Source organism: Danio rerio, chromosome 9 (genome assembly GCF_049306965.1).
Source record: "Danio rerio strain Tuebingen ecotype United States chromosome 9, GRCz12tu, whole genome shotgun sequence".
Classification (NCBI taxonomy): Eukaryota; Metazoa; Chordata; class Actinopteri; order Cypriniformes; family Danionidae; genus Danio; species Danio rerio.
In genome coordinates, this window is record NC_133184.1 from 6,401,526 (window position 1) to 6,417,707 (window position 16,182).

The window sequence follows — 16,182 nt, forward strand, 5'->3', positions numbered from 1 at the left end:
AATTCTAAGGTGACGAACTGTCAAAGGATTTTCAAAGTCACACTGGTAACATTTCACACTTAATAAAGCACATAATCAGCGCTGAGGAGATCATTGTCATGGTAGTGTATGCTGTAGTTCAGCCACGGCGTCGCAAAAATACAAAGGTTTCTAAAAAAACATGTATGAAGATAGTGTTAGTCACTTAAGGGAGCTTTAAACTTACTTGATTATGTTATAAACAGATTCAAACTTCAATTATTATCATAAATAAGTGTTAAAAAGATGTCTCTCTCTCTCTCTTTCTCTCTCACTCTCACACACACACATATACACAAACAAATTATGTCATCATTTATTCATTCTGTATTTACTTTCAGAGAGGTTTTTTGCATATTCACTCTGCTTATTGAAAATCAGATGGGTTTGAATGGCGAAAATGTGTTTAAAAATGTTGAAAATAAGCTCAAGCAAAAAAATTCTCTAACTATGCATGATGCTGCTGTTAAATTAGGAATAATTAAAACTATTATCATTCATGGCTTCAGATTATTCAATGAAACCTTGAAGGTATTGATTTGAGAATACGAATTGTCTGCACGTTCACTAGATAATTAACACATGCCTTAGAGGATGGTGTTGATGAGGTTTGCATGTGTGTCACAGGAAGGAGTGGAGGTGCGAGTGGCTCGCATCTTCAACACCTTCGGGTCTCGCATGCACATGAACGACGGGCGAGTGGTCAGCAATTTCATCCTGCAGGCTTTGCAAGGAGAGGCACTGACGGTAAGACCTTTACACCTCGTTAAAATAATGAGCTGAATACAGTATTAAGTTCACCTTCTACCTCTGTTACACCAACTCTCAATCACACATTTCTCATTTCAGCTTTACACAGACACACTTCAGATTGTGGCCTGGTGACAATTGGTTTGGTAGCAGTTAGCTTGAAGGGGTGCTCGTAGGACTGATATGACACCTTTATTATCATGACATGACACGTGAATACAAAGGAGATTTTGGGCATGCTTATGACAACTGTCATTAAGTGTCATTAGCTAAATTATGCCATTTTGATATTGTTGAGATGTCTGTTATGACAACTTGACATAAAGAATTAATCATAGCCTTACACTGTTTTTGTCATGACTTGATATTACCAAGAGTAAAGCTGCGTCTGAAACCGCCTACTACTCAGTAGGCATTGCAATTGAATTTAAATGTACTACTCAGCCATTAGAAAAGTCTGTTCTATAAAGTATAATTGTGAAAAGTATCAATGGAATTCGGACGTACTACATCCGCCATTTTGTCATGGTCACGTGACCTACTCGCGTCAGTTCATTCATTCATTCATTTCCTTGTTGGCTTAGTCCCTTTATTAGTCCGGGGTCGCCACAGCGGAATGAAACGCCAAATTATCCACAAACACCCATTCACACACACACACTCATACACTATGCACAATTTAGCCTAATTAACCCAATTCACCTGTACCGCATGTCTTTAGACTATGGGTGAAACCGGGGCACCAGGAGGAAACCCACGCGAACGCAGGGAGAACATGCAAACTCCACACAGAAACGCCAACTGAGCCGAGGATCGACCCTTTTTTCTGTGAAGCAACAGCACTACCTACTGCGCCACTGCTTCGCCAAACCTTCAAATAATACAATGAAAAAAAAAAAAAAGAAATACAAAACTAGCTCCTGGGACATATAGTAGTATATAGTAACCGAATATTTAAGTTTATAGATTATATTCTTGCTTCATTATTATTAAAACTTCAACTCGCATGACCATTTCAGACATTCCTGAACTCTTCCTCAGTCTCTCTGTAGCTGCTTCTTTTACTGCATTTGCTCTGATGACTCTTGATTGCGATTCTGACTGTGTTTCTCCTGCATATCTTTTTAGGTCTACGGTTCAGGGTCTCAAACAAGAGCTTTCCAATATGTGAGGTAAGCACTGATATGAAACTAAAATTGATGCGTGAATGAGTTTTTTATTTATTCCATTCCATCCAATACCACATAATATATAAAGCTAAAGTCAGAATTATTAGCCCCCCCCCCCTTTGATTTTTTTTGATTTTTTAATTATTTCCCAAATGATGTTTAACAGAGCAAGGAAATTTTCACAGCACAGGGTTCAATGCTAAGGATTTTTTAAACGTTTTTTTTTTTATTTTTTAATTATTTCCCAAATGATGTTTAACAGAGCAGGGAAATTTTCACAGCACAGGGTTCAATGCTAAGGATTTTTTAAACGGGTTTTTTTTTATTTTTTAATTATTTCCCAAATGATGTTTAACAGAGCAGGGAAATTTTCACAGCACAGGGTTCAATGCTAAGGATTTTTTAAACGGGTTTTTTTTTATTTTTTAATTATTTCCCAAATGATGTTTAACAGAGCAAGGAAATTTTCACAGCACAGGGTTCAATGCTAAGGATTTTTTAAACGGGTCCGATCGGGCCATTGGTTGAGATTTTTACTTGCCCTGCCAAAATTTTCACTGGGTCCACCAAAAAAAAAAAAAAAACTAAAAAGTTAATAGCCATTTCTTAGCCACATATTTTAAATACTGGCAAAATTATGCCTGTGAATCTAGAATTTAAACATTTTAAATATGTCAATAAATGTATAATGAGCAAAATTCTAGATTTTATGCAAATGAAAGAGCAGTATGAAAAATGTGCTGGTATTTTATTGCAATTCTAAATATTATTTATAAAAATGGCTTGCCAAACTGACAACTGTTTTTTTATTTATTTATTTTTTTATTTCAGTTTCTTAATTTTGTTCCCATGTAATTGTCTGCTTCTAAGACTTTAGAAACAGACGTTTTCTTTTAGCCTCATTGTTTAATTTTGTCGCCATGTTGCCATCTTTTCGCTGTACTGGTTGTTACCAGGTTACAAAAAAAAAAAAAAAAAAAATGTGCTCAACGTTACTGGCCGATAGGGGCCAGTAACAATCCTGTCTACTGTCCCGAGTGTCTTTCACACTGGCCCCGGGCCACCAGGTAGTCCTTATTGTTGAGCCCTGCAGTATGTCTGATAATATTTTTTCTTCTAGAGAAAGTCTTACTTGTTTTATTTCGGCTAGAATAAAAGCAGTTTTTAAATTTTTAAAGAGCCCATATTATACATGAAATAGGGTCATATCTTGGTTGTAAGGGTCTCCAACAACAGTCTAATATGCATGCAAGGTCAAAAAACACTTTCATGGTCTTATAATCTGCATTTATTTTTACCTAATTATCCCAGCGACTCCCGTATGAATCGTCCAGTGATTCATTTGTTCCCAAACCCCTCCTTAGCGCGAAGCTAATCTGCGCTGATTGGACCGATGACAGTCTGTCGCGATTGGTCGACTGCCTTCAGTCAGAGAGTGAAATGGCCAATAGCTAATCAGCAATATAAAAAGTAATCACAGTTCATACACGCTCGATAGTGTAGGCGTGGATTTTAGCTGCCACACTATGGCGAGTGGATAGTGCCACGGATAACCGAACGAAGGAGACAGTCGTGTACTCGCCATACCACACACACACAAAAACACACACACACCTCCGGACGACAACGCTTCCGCCCGCACCCGCCAGGTTTTAGCCTGAGAACCCGCTCCGTTTTCTGCCCGCCGCGCCCGATCCCGCTAGAGCGGAGAAGAACACAACCAAAAATCACCCAGTATACAGTCCAGACAGCCAAGCTGTCTGTATAAACACACATGCACAGCACCAAGCACACAAAGCTCGTTCGCTCCCTCTCTCTCTCTCTCTCACTCTCTCTATCTATCTCTCTCTCTCGCTCTCTCTCATACGCGCGCGTGCGCACTAACACACACACAAGCACCAAGCACTCTCTCTTTCTAATTCGCATAGCAATATCCGTGATATTGCTAGACAGCCCGCTCCCGTCCCAAATTAAACCCGTTACTGACCGCTCCTGCGATTTATTCGGAAATTTATTCCCGCGGCTGTCCCCGCGCCAGATTTCTGCGGCACGGGAATAAATTTCCCAATAAATCGCGGGAGCGGAACTCTAGCACGGAGCTCCGTCAACAAAGCAGCACGCGTCGCGTTTTTAACGTGACTTTGCACGCGATAAGAGAATATATCCAGTTAACCTGATACAGTACACGCGGTTACAAGTAACAAATCACAACTAAATACATTTGCAGGCTAGAGTAAACGAGGCAACAACTTTAACCGCACGTACTTACACTTGAGAAAGGTAGGAAGAAACCCATCCTGACGTCCATCAGTTACTCTTTACTGATCCTTCCTTTAACAAACTCAGATGAAGTATTCTTTGTAGCATGTAGCTTCCAGAAGTTTCCAACTGCTTGGTTATAATGCTGATGTTTCATCTTTGGGTAGAGACTCAATATAATATCCATCTGCAGTGTGACTTCAATCGACCGGCATGTTTGTGTGTGTGTGTTTGTGGGTGTGCGTGTGTTTGTGGGTGTGTGTGTGTGTCTGGGTTTCTGCGTCAGAGGGCGGGGCCTCAGGTTTGAAATCTCCCGGGTTTGCGCATGCACGTGAATAACTTGGTTTCGTTCGTACGTCATGGCGAAACACCTAATGAATCGGTATCAAGGCGACTCGTTTGAAGCACTATGAGTCGACTCTTTTATAGATGAATCAACCGTTTTAAACACTGTATTCTTACAGATTTAAGCCTTAGCTGGATACTTCACTTCACTTAGAGCTGTGTTACACACTACATGGAGGGGAATTTTCAAAAACCCATAATATGGGCTCTTTAAACATCATTTTAAGGACGAATTATTAGCCCCCTTAAGCATTTTTGCATTTGTGTCTACAGAACAAACCATTGTTATACAATAACTTGCCTAATTACCCTAACCTGCCTAGCTCTAGTTAAGCCTTTAAATGTCACTTTAAGCCGTATAGAAGTGTCTTGAAAAATATCTTGTCAAATAGTATTTACTGTCATCATGACAACGATAAAATAAATCAGTTATTAGAAATAAGTTATTAAAACTATTATGTTTAGAAATGTGTTGAAGAAATCTGCTCTCTGTTAAACAGAAATTGGGGGGAAAAAAATCAACAGGGGGTCTAGTTATTCAGGGGGGCTAATAATTCTGACTTTAACTGTGTATGTGAAAAATGTCGAAATATTGCAGAAATGCAGCAAAACAAATACACCATTTTCTAGCAGTATTCAATTCAATTCAATTCAGCTTTATTTGTATAGCGCTTTTACAATGTAGATTGTGTCAAAGCAGCTTCACATAAATGGTCATAGTAACTGGAACAGTGTGGTTCAGTAACTGGAACAGTGTGGTTCAGGTTTTAGTGTTTAAGTTCAGTTCAGTTCAGTTTAGCTCAGTTCAGTGTTTTTAATCATTACTGAGAGTTCAAACACTGAAGAGCCAATTCATCGATGCGTAGCTCTACCAATCCTGAACCATGCGAGGCAGTGGCAACAGCGGAGAGGGAAAAAAAAACTTCACCTGATGGGAGTGAAGAAAAAAAACCTTGAGAGAACCAGACTCAGTTGGGCACGACCATTTTAATTTCTCCGCTGGCCAAAAGTATGTTGCACCAGTTCAAAATGCTCACAGATAAGTCACAATGGTCTACGTCAAGGGTGGTCAACAGGTGGTCCGTGGGTTGCACCTGGCCCATCTGGAACCATTTTTGAGCCCACGTTGTGCTCAAAACTATTACAAATCAGTTTTATAATGTAAATTTTCATCATTTTAATGCAGTTGATTTTCTTAAAGCAGGTAGCGTCTTTAAAATGCTAAACATTGTTTTTATTTGTTGCTTATTACGCATATGCTCATTGAAAGTAATATTTAAAATTTAAAGAAGTGTCACGATGTGGCAGGCTTCTAATCTGATGTGCGTCAGACACTTCACTTTGCATTGTGTAAATGTCAAACGGTCTTCTTACCAGCATGATAACAAGCATATAAAGCAATTTTAAAGCAAGAAGCACTCAAATAACTATGAATGGAGCTGTCAACCATTTCACAGAGTTTGCACTCCTGTTGTAATTATGAAAGCTGGCTGAACACTGCAGAAAACCTCTTACAAGGGATGTGTAATAATAGGATTCTCTTATTTACTTTTTTTGCTGGTTGTGATGAGTGGATTTCGGATGTGCAGAATTCAATCAATGAGCTGGAAGCTGTATTTCAGCATAAACTGGACTCACTCCACCTCTTCCTCAGCATGAAAGTAGTGTTTTTCACTGTGACCTTCTTTTAAATTAAAGTAATCATGAATAAAAGTGTACCTACTTGTATACAAATATATTTGCCTTGTTTTGACATTTAAAATGTGGCTAAGAAAAAAAAAAAAAACAGGTTTTTAGGGGTGACCAGAGAAAGGGAGAGCTTTGCATTTGCTTTTTTGCATTCTACAAGTTGCTTTGGAATATACACTCACAGGCCACTTTATTAGGGACACCTTTCTAGTATCGTGTTGGACCCCGTTTTCCCCTCAGAACTGCCTTAAACCTTCATGGCATAGATTCAACAAGGTACTGGGAATATTCCAATATATATTGGGTCCGTATTGACATGATAGCATCCCGCAGTTGCTGCAGATTAGTCAGCTGCACATCCATGATGCAAATCTCCCATTCCACCATCCCAAAGGTGCTCTGTTGGATTGAGATCTGGAGACTGTGAAGGCTATTTGAGTGCAGTGAACTCATTGGCATGTTGGAGAAACCAGTCTGAGATGATTCGCACTTTCTGATATGGTGCGTTATCCTGCTTCTGGAAGTAGCCATCAGAAGATGAGTACAGTGTAGTCATAAAGAGATGAACATGGTCAGCAACAATACGGAGGTACAGTAGGCTGTTTGACACGATGCTCAATTGGTAGTTATGGGCCCAAAGTGTGCCAAGAAAATATCCCTCACACCAGTACACAACCACCAGCAGCCTGAACCGTTGATACAAGGCAGGATAGATCCATGACTTCATGTTGTTGATGCCAAATTCTGACTCTATCTGAATGTCACAACTGAAATTGAGGGTGCTTTCACACCTGTGAATCGATTCAGTTGTTCCGAAACAGGGATTAAAATTGTTACAGTGTTGCTCTTTGTTCTTGGTGTGGTTTTTTTTCACACGGCAAAGTTTCTAAACGGACCAAAAGAGCTAAAACAAGTCACGTGTGAGTAAACTCTCCTTACATTGGTCAGGGTTTGATGGTTTATTTTGCAGAGCTCAGCTGTCACGCGTCCTTATTTTAATTCATGGCGATGCTTAATAAGACATTATAATCAAAAAGCCCCGCCTTAATTTTGAAAGGTGACACCCACAGATGTAGACACCAGATATAAATCAGAAGATAGACTCTCTCATGCGTAGCCCTTGGTTAGACTGCAGTTCGGTTAATGTTCCTAACGGATAAACAGGTCTCGTAAATAGTTCAGCATGCTTTCACTTTTGTATTAGACACGAAATGCACATTTACTGGATGATATCTAGCCCTACTCATAATTCTCTCTTCTTATAGTCATATATGCCTATTACATATCCATAATACACTGTGATATAGCCGGGCTCGAATCGACTGCTTTCTCACTACAATTTATCCGCTCCAGAGTTCGTTTCAATCAAGCTGAGACCACCTCATTCAGGCGATCTCAGACCGATTGAATTGGCGTGGATCCGAGTGCTATTGCTGGATTCACATATGCCAAACAAACCGTAACTAACTTGACAAACAAGACAGGTTCCGAAACAAAAGCACCCTAAGACACATCAGACCAGGCAATGTTTTTCCAGTCCTCTATTGTCCAATTTTGGTGAGCCTGTGAGAATTGTAGCCTCAGTTTCCTGTTCTTAGCTGACAGGAGTGGCAGCCAGTGTGGTCTTCTGCTGCTGTAACCCATCTGACTCAAAGTTGGACGGGTTGTGCGTTTGTTCTGCAGACCTCGGTTGTAACGAGTAGTTATTTGAGCTACTTTTGCTTTTCTATCAGCTTGAAGTAGTCTTCTTTTCTGACCTCTGGCATCAACAAAACATTTGCACCCACAGAACTGCACCTCAATGGATATTTTCTCTTTTTAAACCCTAGAGATGGTTGTGCAATTAAAATCCAAGTAGATCAGCACTTTCAGAAATTCTCAGATCAGCCGGTCTGGCGCCAACAAACATTCCACATTCAAAGTCACTTAAATCACCTTTCTTCCCCCATTTTGATGTTCGGTTTGAACTACAGCAGATCGTCTTGACCATGTCCACATGCCTAATCTTTGCGTTAATGAACAGTTAGACAGATGTACCTAATAAAGTGGCCAGTAAGTGTAAATCACAGCACTTATGTTCAAAAACAAATCAGTACTATAAAAAAATATGAAAGAGGGACTGTATAAAACATTATCGTTGGCTTATAATGGATGTTCACTCATGCCCATAAATGACATGGAACACACAAAAAATGTCTCAACGTGGTTAACTAAAAGCTTCAATTCTCTAGACCTTCAAGGCATTTGCAGTCTTTAGATAGGATTTGTTGACCATCTTTAAAGTAGGCTTTAAAAAAAAATAGCAAATAACAGATTCTATGTGCTTGTTCTTTAGGAATATGCAACATGATTTAAAAAGAATCTAATGCCATTAGCAAAAAATCACGCAACAAACCATCTGCCTTTTTTTTTCTTTCTATTTCCATCTGTTTTATCATCCCCTCGTTTATATTTTAATGTTATTGTGCATGTGAATGATAAGAGAGAAAAAGGCCATCTGGCCCGAAAATGAAACGCGTCAACAAACAAAAAAAAATATATTAAAATGAGTTTGCCTGCATCAGCACAGTGCCGTCGTTTGTCTTAATGAAATGAACCTTGGGGGAAAAAACAGACTTTTCTGACAGATTGCTCCATGGCGTTTTCAAGGACGGAGGTCTGCTTTTGATGGGATTACTAATGCTTTCTGGTAATTGCATTGAAGGTATTTCAAAGGCTGAACTGTTTTGATTTCAAATGCTGCGTTGTTTGCGCACAGACTGATAATGCGCTTGCTCCTTGGTGTGAGCAAGTTCATCAGTTATTAATGGTTTTTGGACTCTTGCTTATGATATCCAAGAGATTCTTGTATGAGCAGTAAATACAGATGTCCAGCGAATGAAGGTGTATAATAAGCCATATTACACATTTATACTTGACCTTAGTTTTTAAAGGGTCACGAAACACCAAAACACATTTTTTGAGCTGTTGATAGTCGTATATGTGTCCCACACTGCTAAAAACTCTATCAGGACACTTATATTCCACTAAAAAGTGTAAATTGGTTGTTTTTGCGTTATTTCAAGCAAATTCGTACTTCCGGTTTGAAACGAATTTTTGAAGCTGCGTCACGGTCATGACATAATAGCGTGTATTCCAGCGTGCAGACTGGACGTCTGAGCCAGAGTGAGTCTTATTACGTCTTACAGTGTGTTGCATTAATGCATGAGTAAAGCTTGGTTCAAACCAATCAGCGCGCTCTATTGTGCAACTTCATTAATATTCATTACTGTCACAGTGTTTAGACGACAGAGACTTTTATAGTTTGCTGCCGTTAAGTTTTGTTTTCATTTTCTCTCTGTGAAAGCTCAAACTCACGTGTGGATTAACAGTGTACGCGACGCTCGACAACAATAACTTAACTTACGTGTCTAAGGAGGATTATTGTTTACCTGAGAGCTGTTCTCATCTGCAAACGCTGAGATCCGGATTCGCTTGTAGTCTCCTCTTAATAAGACGCAGCTCTAGTTGCTGGTGATTGTCCTGTCTCTACAGATTTGGTAAGTGAGTGACCAGTGCTCTTTGTTTATTCAGTTTGTTTGTATCAAACTAAGTTAACTATTGCACCGAGTGTAAACATGTTAGCACCACAGCCAAACTTTAACCTCGTGTAGGATTTTTACCGTATTTAGTGACCAGAACAACACACGCGGCTTTCTGACGCTACCTGCCGTGTGCATCTAAGTTACCGGGAAATGCGGAAGGGTTTTTTTTTTCTCATTCGCCGTGCGGTATCAAACATTGCATGAAAAATACACGCTTAGAGCAGTTCCTCGAATCAAAAATCTTGTTTGTTGCAAGGGGCATGAATGAATTCCCTGAATGAAAGAGTCAAACTGCAGTTAAAGTCCACCATTTAATAATTTGGCAAATAATTCGACTACAGATGTCCATGTAGGTTAAACACCATCACTTTCTCATGTGTGTGTATTTTAACTCTGAAACTCGCGCGTGCCCAAATAGACACTCCCACATCATCTTACTTTAGTTCTTCCGACACTCCCCCCTAAACAGAGCTGGACACGCCCACTTTTCTGACTTTTTCCAAAGTAGAGGTGTGAAAACACCCTGCTGAAACGAGGGGGTTTCATGGCCCTTTAAAGCATTAAATGGTCTGGCACAGTCACTTCTTTCAGACCTAATCCCGCCATATTTGGGGTTCATTGACCAGCCACTATTTGTTGTCTTTGATTTAAGAGGGAGGAGCAGGGAAGTTCTCTGCATTTGCCTCTACGTGTTAGAATGGCCCAAACACTTTCTGTTTTGACTAGCTTAAAAGCATATCTTTATAATCTTTATAAACACCATGGGCTCTTATTTGACAGTCCGGCCGCAAGTCCAAAGCACAGGGCGCAAAAGCATTAAGGGCGTGTCTGAATCCACTTTTGCTATTTTAACAACGGAAAAAATCTGCATTGCGCTGCAGTACATTGTCTATCAGGGTTGAGCTTATTCTTTTAATGAGTTATAGGTGTGTTTTGAGAATAAACCAATCAGAGTCTCATCTCCCATTCCCTTTAAGAGTCAGTTGCGTCCCGCCATAGTGCATTTGCTATTTACATGGCGGACTTTGTAAGTAGAAAAACTGAATGCTTTTCTAGCGGAAAAAAAACAGTTAAACAGAGCATCTCCAGCGTGAGAATGTGAGATGAGCCTCCTCATTCTTTACTTTCACTTTCACTCTCGTGGATAGGGAAATGTGTTGTATGTGCCGACATCCATTAGCTTACATAATTTTTTGTTGTTGTTGTCAAGCGCTAAGATTTGTTTCAAAACTATTTCTGAATTCTTCAGTTCTAATTTCCAGCAAACGAATAAATGAACAATAATAACGAAGTGTGCTCAAAAAACTGAGCTATATCCAAATACACATGCTGTGCCCCATATGGTCTAAAACCTGACAGGTTGGCAAATCTAAGCTTGTTTGGTAACATTTTATACTAACTACACTATAAACATTTATAAATCATTTATTAAGCATTAGCAAATAGTCAATTCATTATCTGTTAATCATTAACTCTACATTAATAAGCGTTAGTAAGCAGTTTATAACTGCAGCTACAAATGCTCTATTCTTGACTTACAAACATATTTTAAATGTGCTTAATAATTGTACTTTTATTCTTTGTTAATGATTTATTTTTCATTACTAAGTTAAGTATCGCATTATTTACAAACCATTTGTATTTATGAATAGTTGAGGGTTTTTAGGATCATTTAGAATGAGTTAGTAAAGGATTAATAAACTATCAAAATCAACGTTTATATGTCTTATTATTTTTTTCTTATTATTATTGCAAAACTACATAGCCCTGATTGAAAAATTGTCCCATTGTCCCCAAAACTTAACTTCACTTGACTTGACTTAAATTAAATTAACTATCTAAAATGGTTTAAAAAATTTAAAAACGTTTTTTATTCTAGCCAAAATAAAAAAAATAAGACTTTCTCCAGAGGAAAAAATATTGTCCGATATACTGTGAAAATTTTCTTGCTCTGTTAAACATAATTTGGGAATTATCTAAAAAATAAATAGAAGGGGCACTAATAATTCTGACTACAACCGTAAGTTAGAATTTCTTAAAATTTCTCCAGCTAACAGAATTGACAGTTTCTAAACAAAAATGACCTCTCTGTTAGATTAAAAAGAGCCGAAGTCAAAGAATCAATCAAAAAGAGTTCACTGAGAATAATTAGCATTTTCAGCATCAGAAGGCAGCTTCAAAATCTTCAATCAATGCTTACAATCTAAAAGCAACAACAATCACACTCTAAAATGCGTCACTAACTGCGTCAAACATATCGGTGTTTTAGCCTGATTGGTTAAAACACGAATAGTCTTAGAACATTTCCATATGTGTGTACAATTCCGACCAATATCTCCACTGATTAGGCGCCAAGCATACGAAAGTCAGACATAACAGGCAGATATTTCTGTGGTCAGGATGAGCAGAAGTTCAATTCAGCTTGTCTTCATGTCTCCAGTGATGACGAACACACACATACAAAAAGAATACTTATCTACTTCAAGGCTCTCTAGCAGGCATCTTATCAGGATAGTAAAATAAACATAGTGTCTGCTTCTCTTATGACAGAATCTTTTAAAAAGGATGGATTCTTTCACACAGTAAGTGACAGCTGTTCAAGCAGCATCAAACGTCCAGTTCCACATGCGGGGTCTCTGTGTGATGACTTGAATGGGCCTGAAGTTGCTGAGGAAACAGGTAGTTAGGCATATAGAAAAAGCAATGACGCATATCATTAAATCTTTACTCTGAAAAGGGAGCTTGACAAACATATTCCAGTTTTAAGGTTATTGCTCATTGAATCCGAAATTTTTATCTGTTAAAAAATAAATTCGACCTCAGTCTTAATTTTTGTCCATCATAAAAAACACGATTTTTTGTAATTTTATTGAAATATTTATGAAAAAAATACATCAGGGCTAAGGTTTGTCATCAATCCTTCAGCTTACGCACATACACACAGTGCAGCGAAGGGCATGGCCAGAGGTGCTGTAATGTTATCGCAGAGAAAGCTAAAATGGCGTCCAAACACTGCTTTTTCACAGAGCTTCTTCTGTTTCTGTATTTGGGCATCCAAAGGACATGACACAAAGAGAGAAGGGCTTACAGTTTATTTTTAATTATGTCCCAGAGAATTGTAAAAAAAAAAGATATAGCTAGCATTTGACAAAGGAGAGCTTGCAGGATCTCTACCAGATTTGGCTAAATCCTTCTCAGAGAAGGAACAGTTGCAAGCTGTGGATTGTGAGCCACAATCTGCAAGCATTTGTATTTGTTGAAATTGATCTATTAGATGCATAGTGTCTAACGTTAATGGTATGTTGTAGCACATAAACAAGGATGTAAACAATTTTAGCAACAGATTCATATTTATCTGTCAAACTTCTGTAAACACCCACAATCTTCAGCAGCGTGTGCAGTGTGTCTCTATGCGGTGCTTTCCGTGTCTTCTACATCTCAAATAATGAAATCGCAAAAGATATACACTGAAAAAACTGTTGCATGCAGAACTGTTGCATACAATTTATTTGTGTTGAATTTAAACAAACAAATTAAGTTTAATAATGTTCAACTTAATTCAGCCCAAATAAATTGTTCACAACCACTTAACGTAAAAAAAAAAATTAGTAAATCCAAGGAATCATCTTTGAATAATTTTTTTTTCAGCGTATGAATGTTTTATAATACTATTTCACGCAGACATGTTCCGAATGTGAAAGACACTTGTCAGATTTTATTTTAGAGATTTTAATTATTCTTAATTTTCTTTCTCAAACTGATGCTGCTAACAGCTACACTAACTGACAGTATTTACACAATGGTAAAGTGCGTGCTAGTGGAGGCGTGACACTTCCTGGTGACCTGAGCTGATTCGCAAATCACAGCACATCATGTTAGCTGACCAATCAGAGCATCTTGAGGGTGGGCTATTATTTGGAAGTTTGATGGTTGTTTTCATGTTAGCAGACTAGCAGTATAAAATTCAAGTAAAATATATGGAAAAAAAAAAAAAAAAAAAAAATATATATATATATATATATATATATATATATATATATATATATATATATATATATATATATATATACATATATATATATATATATATATATATATATATATATATATATATATATATATATATATATACATACATATATATATATGTATGTATATATATATATATATATATGTATGTATATATATATATATATATATATACATACATATATATATATATATATATATATATATATATATACATACATATATATATATATATATATATATATATATATATATATATATATTTATATTTATATTTATATTTATATATAAATATATATATATTACAAATAAAGCTTGTGCACACATTGCTTTGCACCCCAGAAGCACAACCAAGCATTAAAAATACACTCTGAACCACCCCTTTAATGTTTGCATCAAGGAATTTCTCTTCTGACCATCATACTTCTTCATTTGTTCATCTTTAGATAGCAGACACGACAAAAAAAAAAGTGATCTCAAAAGCACAATTTGTATAAATATTTTGATTGTGATTTAATCAAGCCAGTTTCAGCTTGAGGCATAAGGCTGCGTTCTCCATGCAAGACTCTGGCAGGGAAGGAGATCAGAGCCACCGCGGCTTATTTGAAGTCTCACTATCTCAGCAGAACAAACATTCTCCTGGATGTGCAAAGTTCACTTAATTAGATTTTCAAATATTTGACGTGATTGACGTGAATCTTTTCAGACTTGTGAGGCTGCAGTCATAATTCACTTTGACTTTGGCGGAGTTTATAAAAGCTCTACCCAGCTTTTAACCATCTGTTCATATATATAAGTGGCCTCCACACTCAGAGACCGAGAGACACTAGAGAGTTGATTAAAGTCATAAGCCAGACAAACTCACACAACGAATTAATTCAGAGAGAAATACAGAGCGACTTCGCACTGTCTAGTAAATTGGCACCCTACGGGTATAGCGGTTTGCAGCATTGCCTCTCACCATGGAGTGAGTTTGATATTATAGGAAACTTTTCCTTTGAACAACCTTGAGGTTTAGTTATGTAAGGAGTAATGGATCATTAGCCATTGGGTTATTATTAAAGAATAACGCATACTCTCTGCTGTGAAGCTCTGAAAAGCTGTCTGGAACTACAATTTGTGCATTTCCTTTATAATAATAAGTGAACACCTTAGAACATTTGGCAAGAGTCAATCTAGAAAATAATGTTGTATTGTTATATTCTTATCAATAGCTATGTCTTATTTCAGAGGCCTCTTCCTCTGAAGGATGCATTCGAAGTGCGCTACGTCATTGTGGCACGACGAAGGCGGTTTCATTTAAAAAATAAAAATTAAAGAACTCCTTCAAACGCGCCCTTTAAATCCATCCTTCGTGGATCATGGCTTCGAACGTCCGAAGATAATGCACGCTGAAAACGACAGGACGTTTATTAAAAGAAAACTCTGGTTTAAATGTATGAATTAAGTTTAATTTTGTGGATATGTAAACACATGTTGAAAAACAAAACGAGTATGACGTGTTTCACTAAAGAGTGATTTTATTGACAGTTTACGTGTTTATGTGTACATGTATGGATCAAAGGAATCATACATGTACCTCTATATACAAATTGAAACTAACCGAATTCGAAACAAAATAAAAACTAAAACTAATGAAAAATCCCAAACTATTATAACCTTGGTCTTTTGTAAGCATCACTCATATGAGCACCGCATTGTTTTAGATGTTGTGTCTAGAACTTCAACTTTTACAGGGTATCTGCAGGGTCTTAAAAAGTCTTAAAATGTCTTAAATCTGAAAAGATACATTTTAGGCCTTAAAAAGTGTACTAAAATATTTTGTTATTTATCCTAAATCTTTTTTTTTTTCAGGTCTTTTTTTTTTTTCTTTGTTCATGTATAACTTCGCAATCTGGCCTCCCAGCTTTGGTTACAGATACCAATTTGACCAGAGCCAGAACTTAAATGGTATACAGCGGGAAAAATAAGTATTGAACACACCATGTTTTCTTCCAGGGAATAATATTCTAAAAGAGCTGTTGACATGGAATTGAACCAGATTTTGGTAAAAATCTAAACAATGCAAACATAGAAATAAAACAAAACAAAAAAATCTTTAAATTGCTATGAGTGATAACAATAAAATTATACAAGGAGAAAGTACTGATCTACTGAAATGTATTTAATACTATATATAAAAGGGTTTTTTGGTGATGGCAGTTTAAAGACGTGGACAATGAAGTCATGTGAATTAGTTAGGTGTGAGTTTTTCACAGACTTCAATAGAGTGTAAAAAATGTTGATAATTCTCTGGGTTTCGTCTATTAAATCTGAGCTTAAAATTGTATTTTTTATTG

General features: G+C 37.2%; 1 protein-coding gene across 5 annotated transcripts in view; it reads left to right on the forward strand.

The window, feature by feature from the left end:
- The window catches only part of uxs1 (UDP-glucuronate decarboxylase 1), a 115,134-nt gene that overhangs the window by 80,229 nt on the left and 18,723 nt on the right, over positions 1-16,182 (forward strand). For 2 of the 5 annotated variants that reach the window (XR_012384853.1, NM_173242.2), the window contains exons 10-11: positions 646-765; positions 1,897-1,940. Coding sequence is in view for 1 of the 5 variants with exons in the window: in NM_173242.2 (NP_775349.2) it covers positions 646-765; positions 1,897-1,940 (164 nt within the window). In the remaining 4 variants the exon portion in view is untranslated. Of the gene's footprint in view, positions 1-645; positions 766-1,896; positions 2,129-2,153; positions 2,899-16,182 lie in introns of those variants that run through there. The other 3 variants (XR_012384855.1, XR_012384854.1, XR_012384856.1) reach the window with 3 other exon arrangements.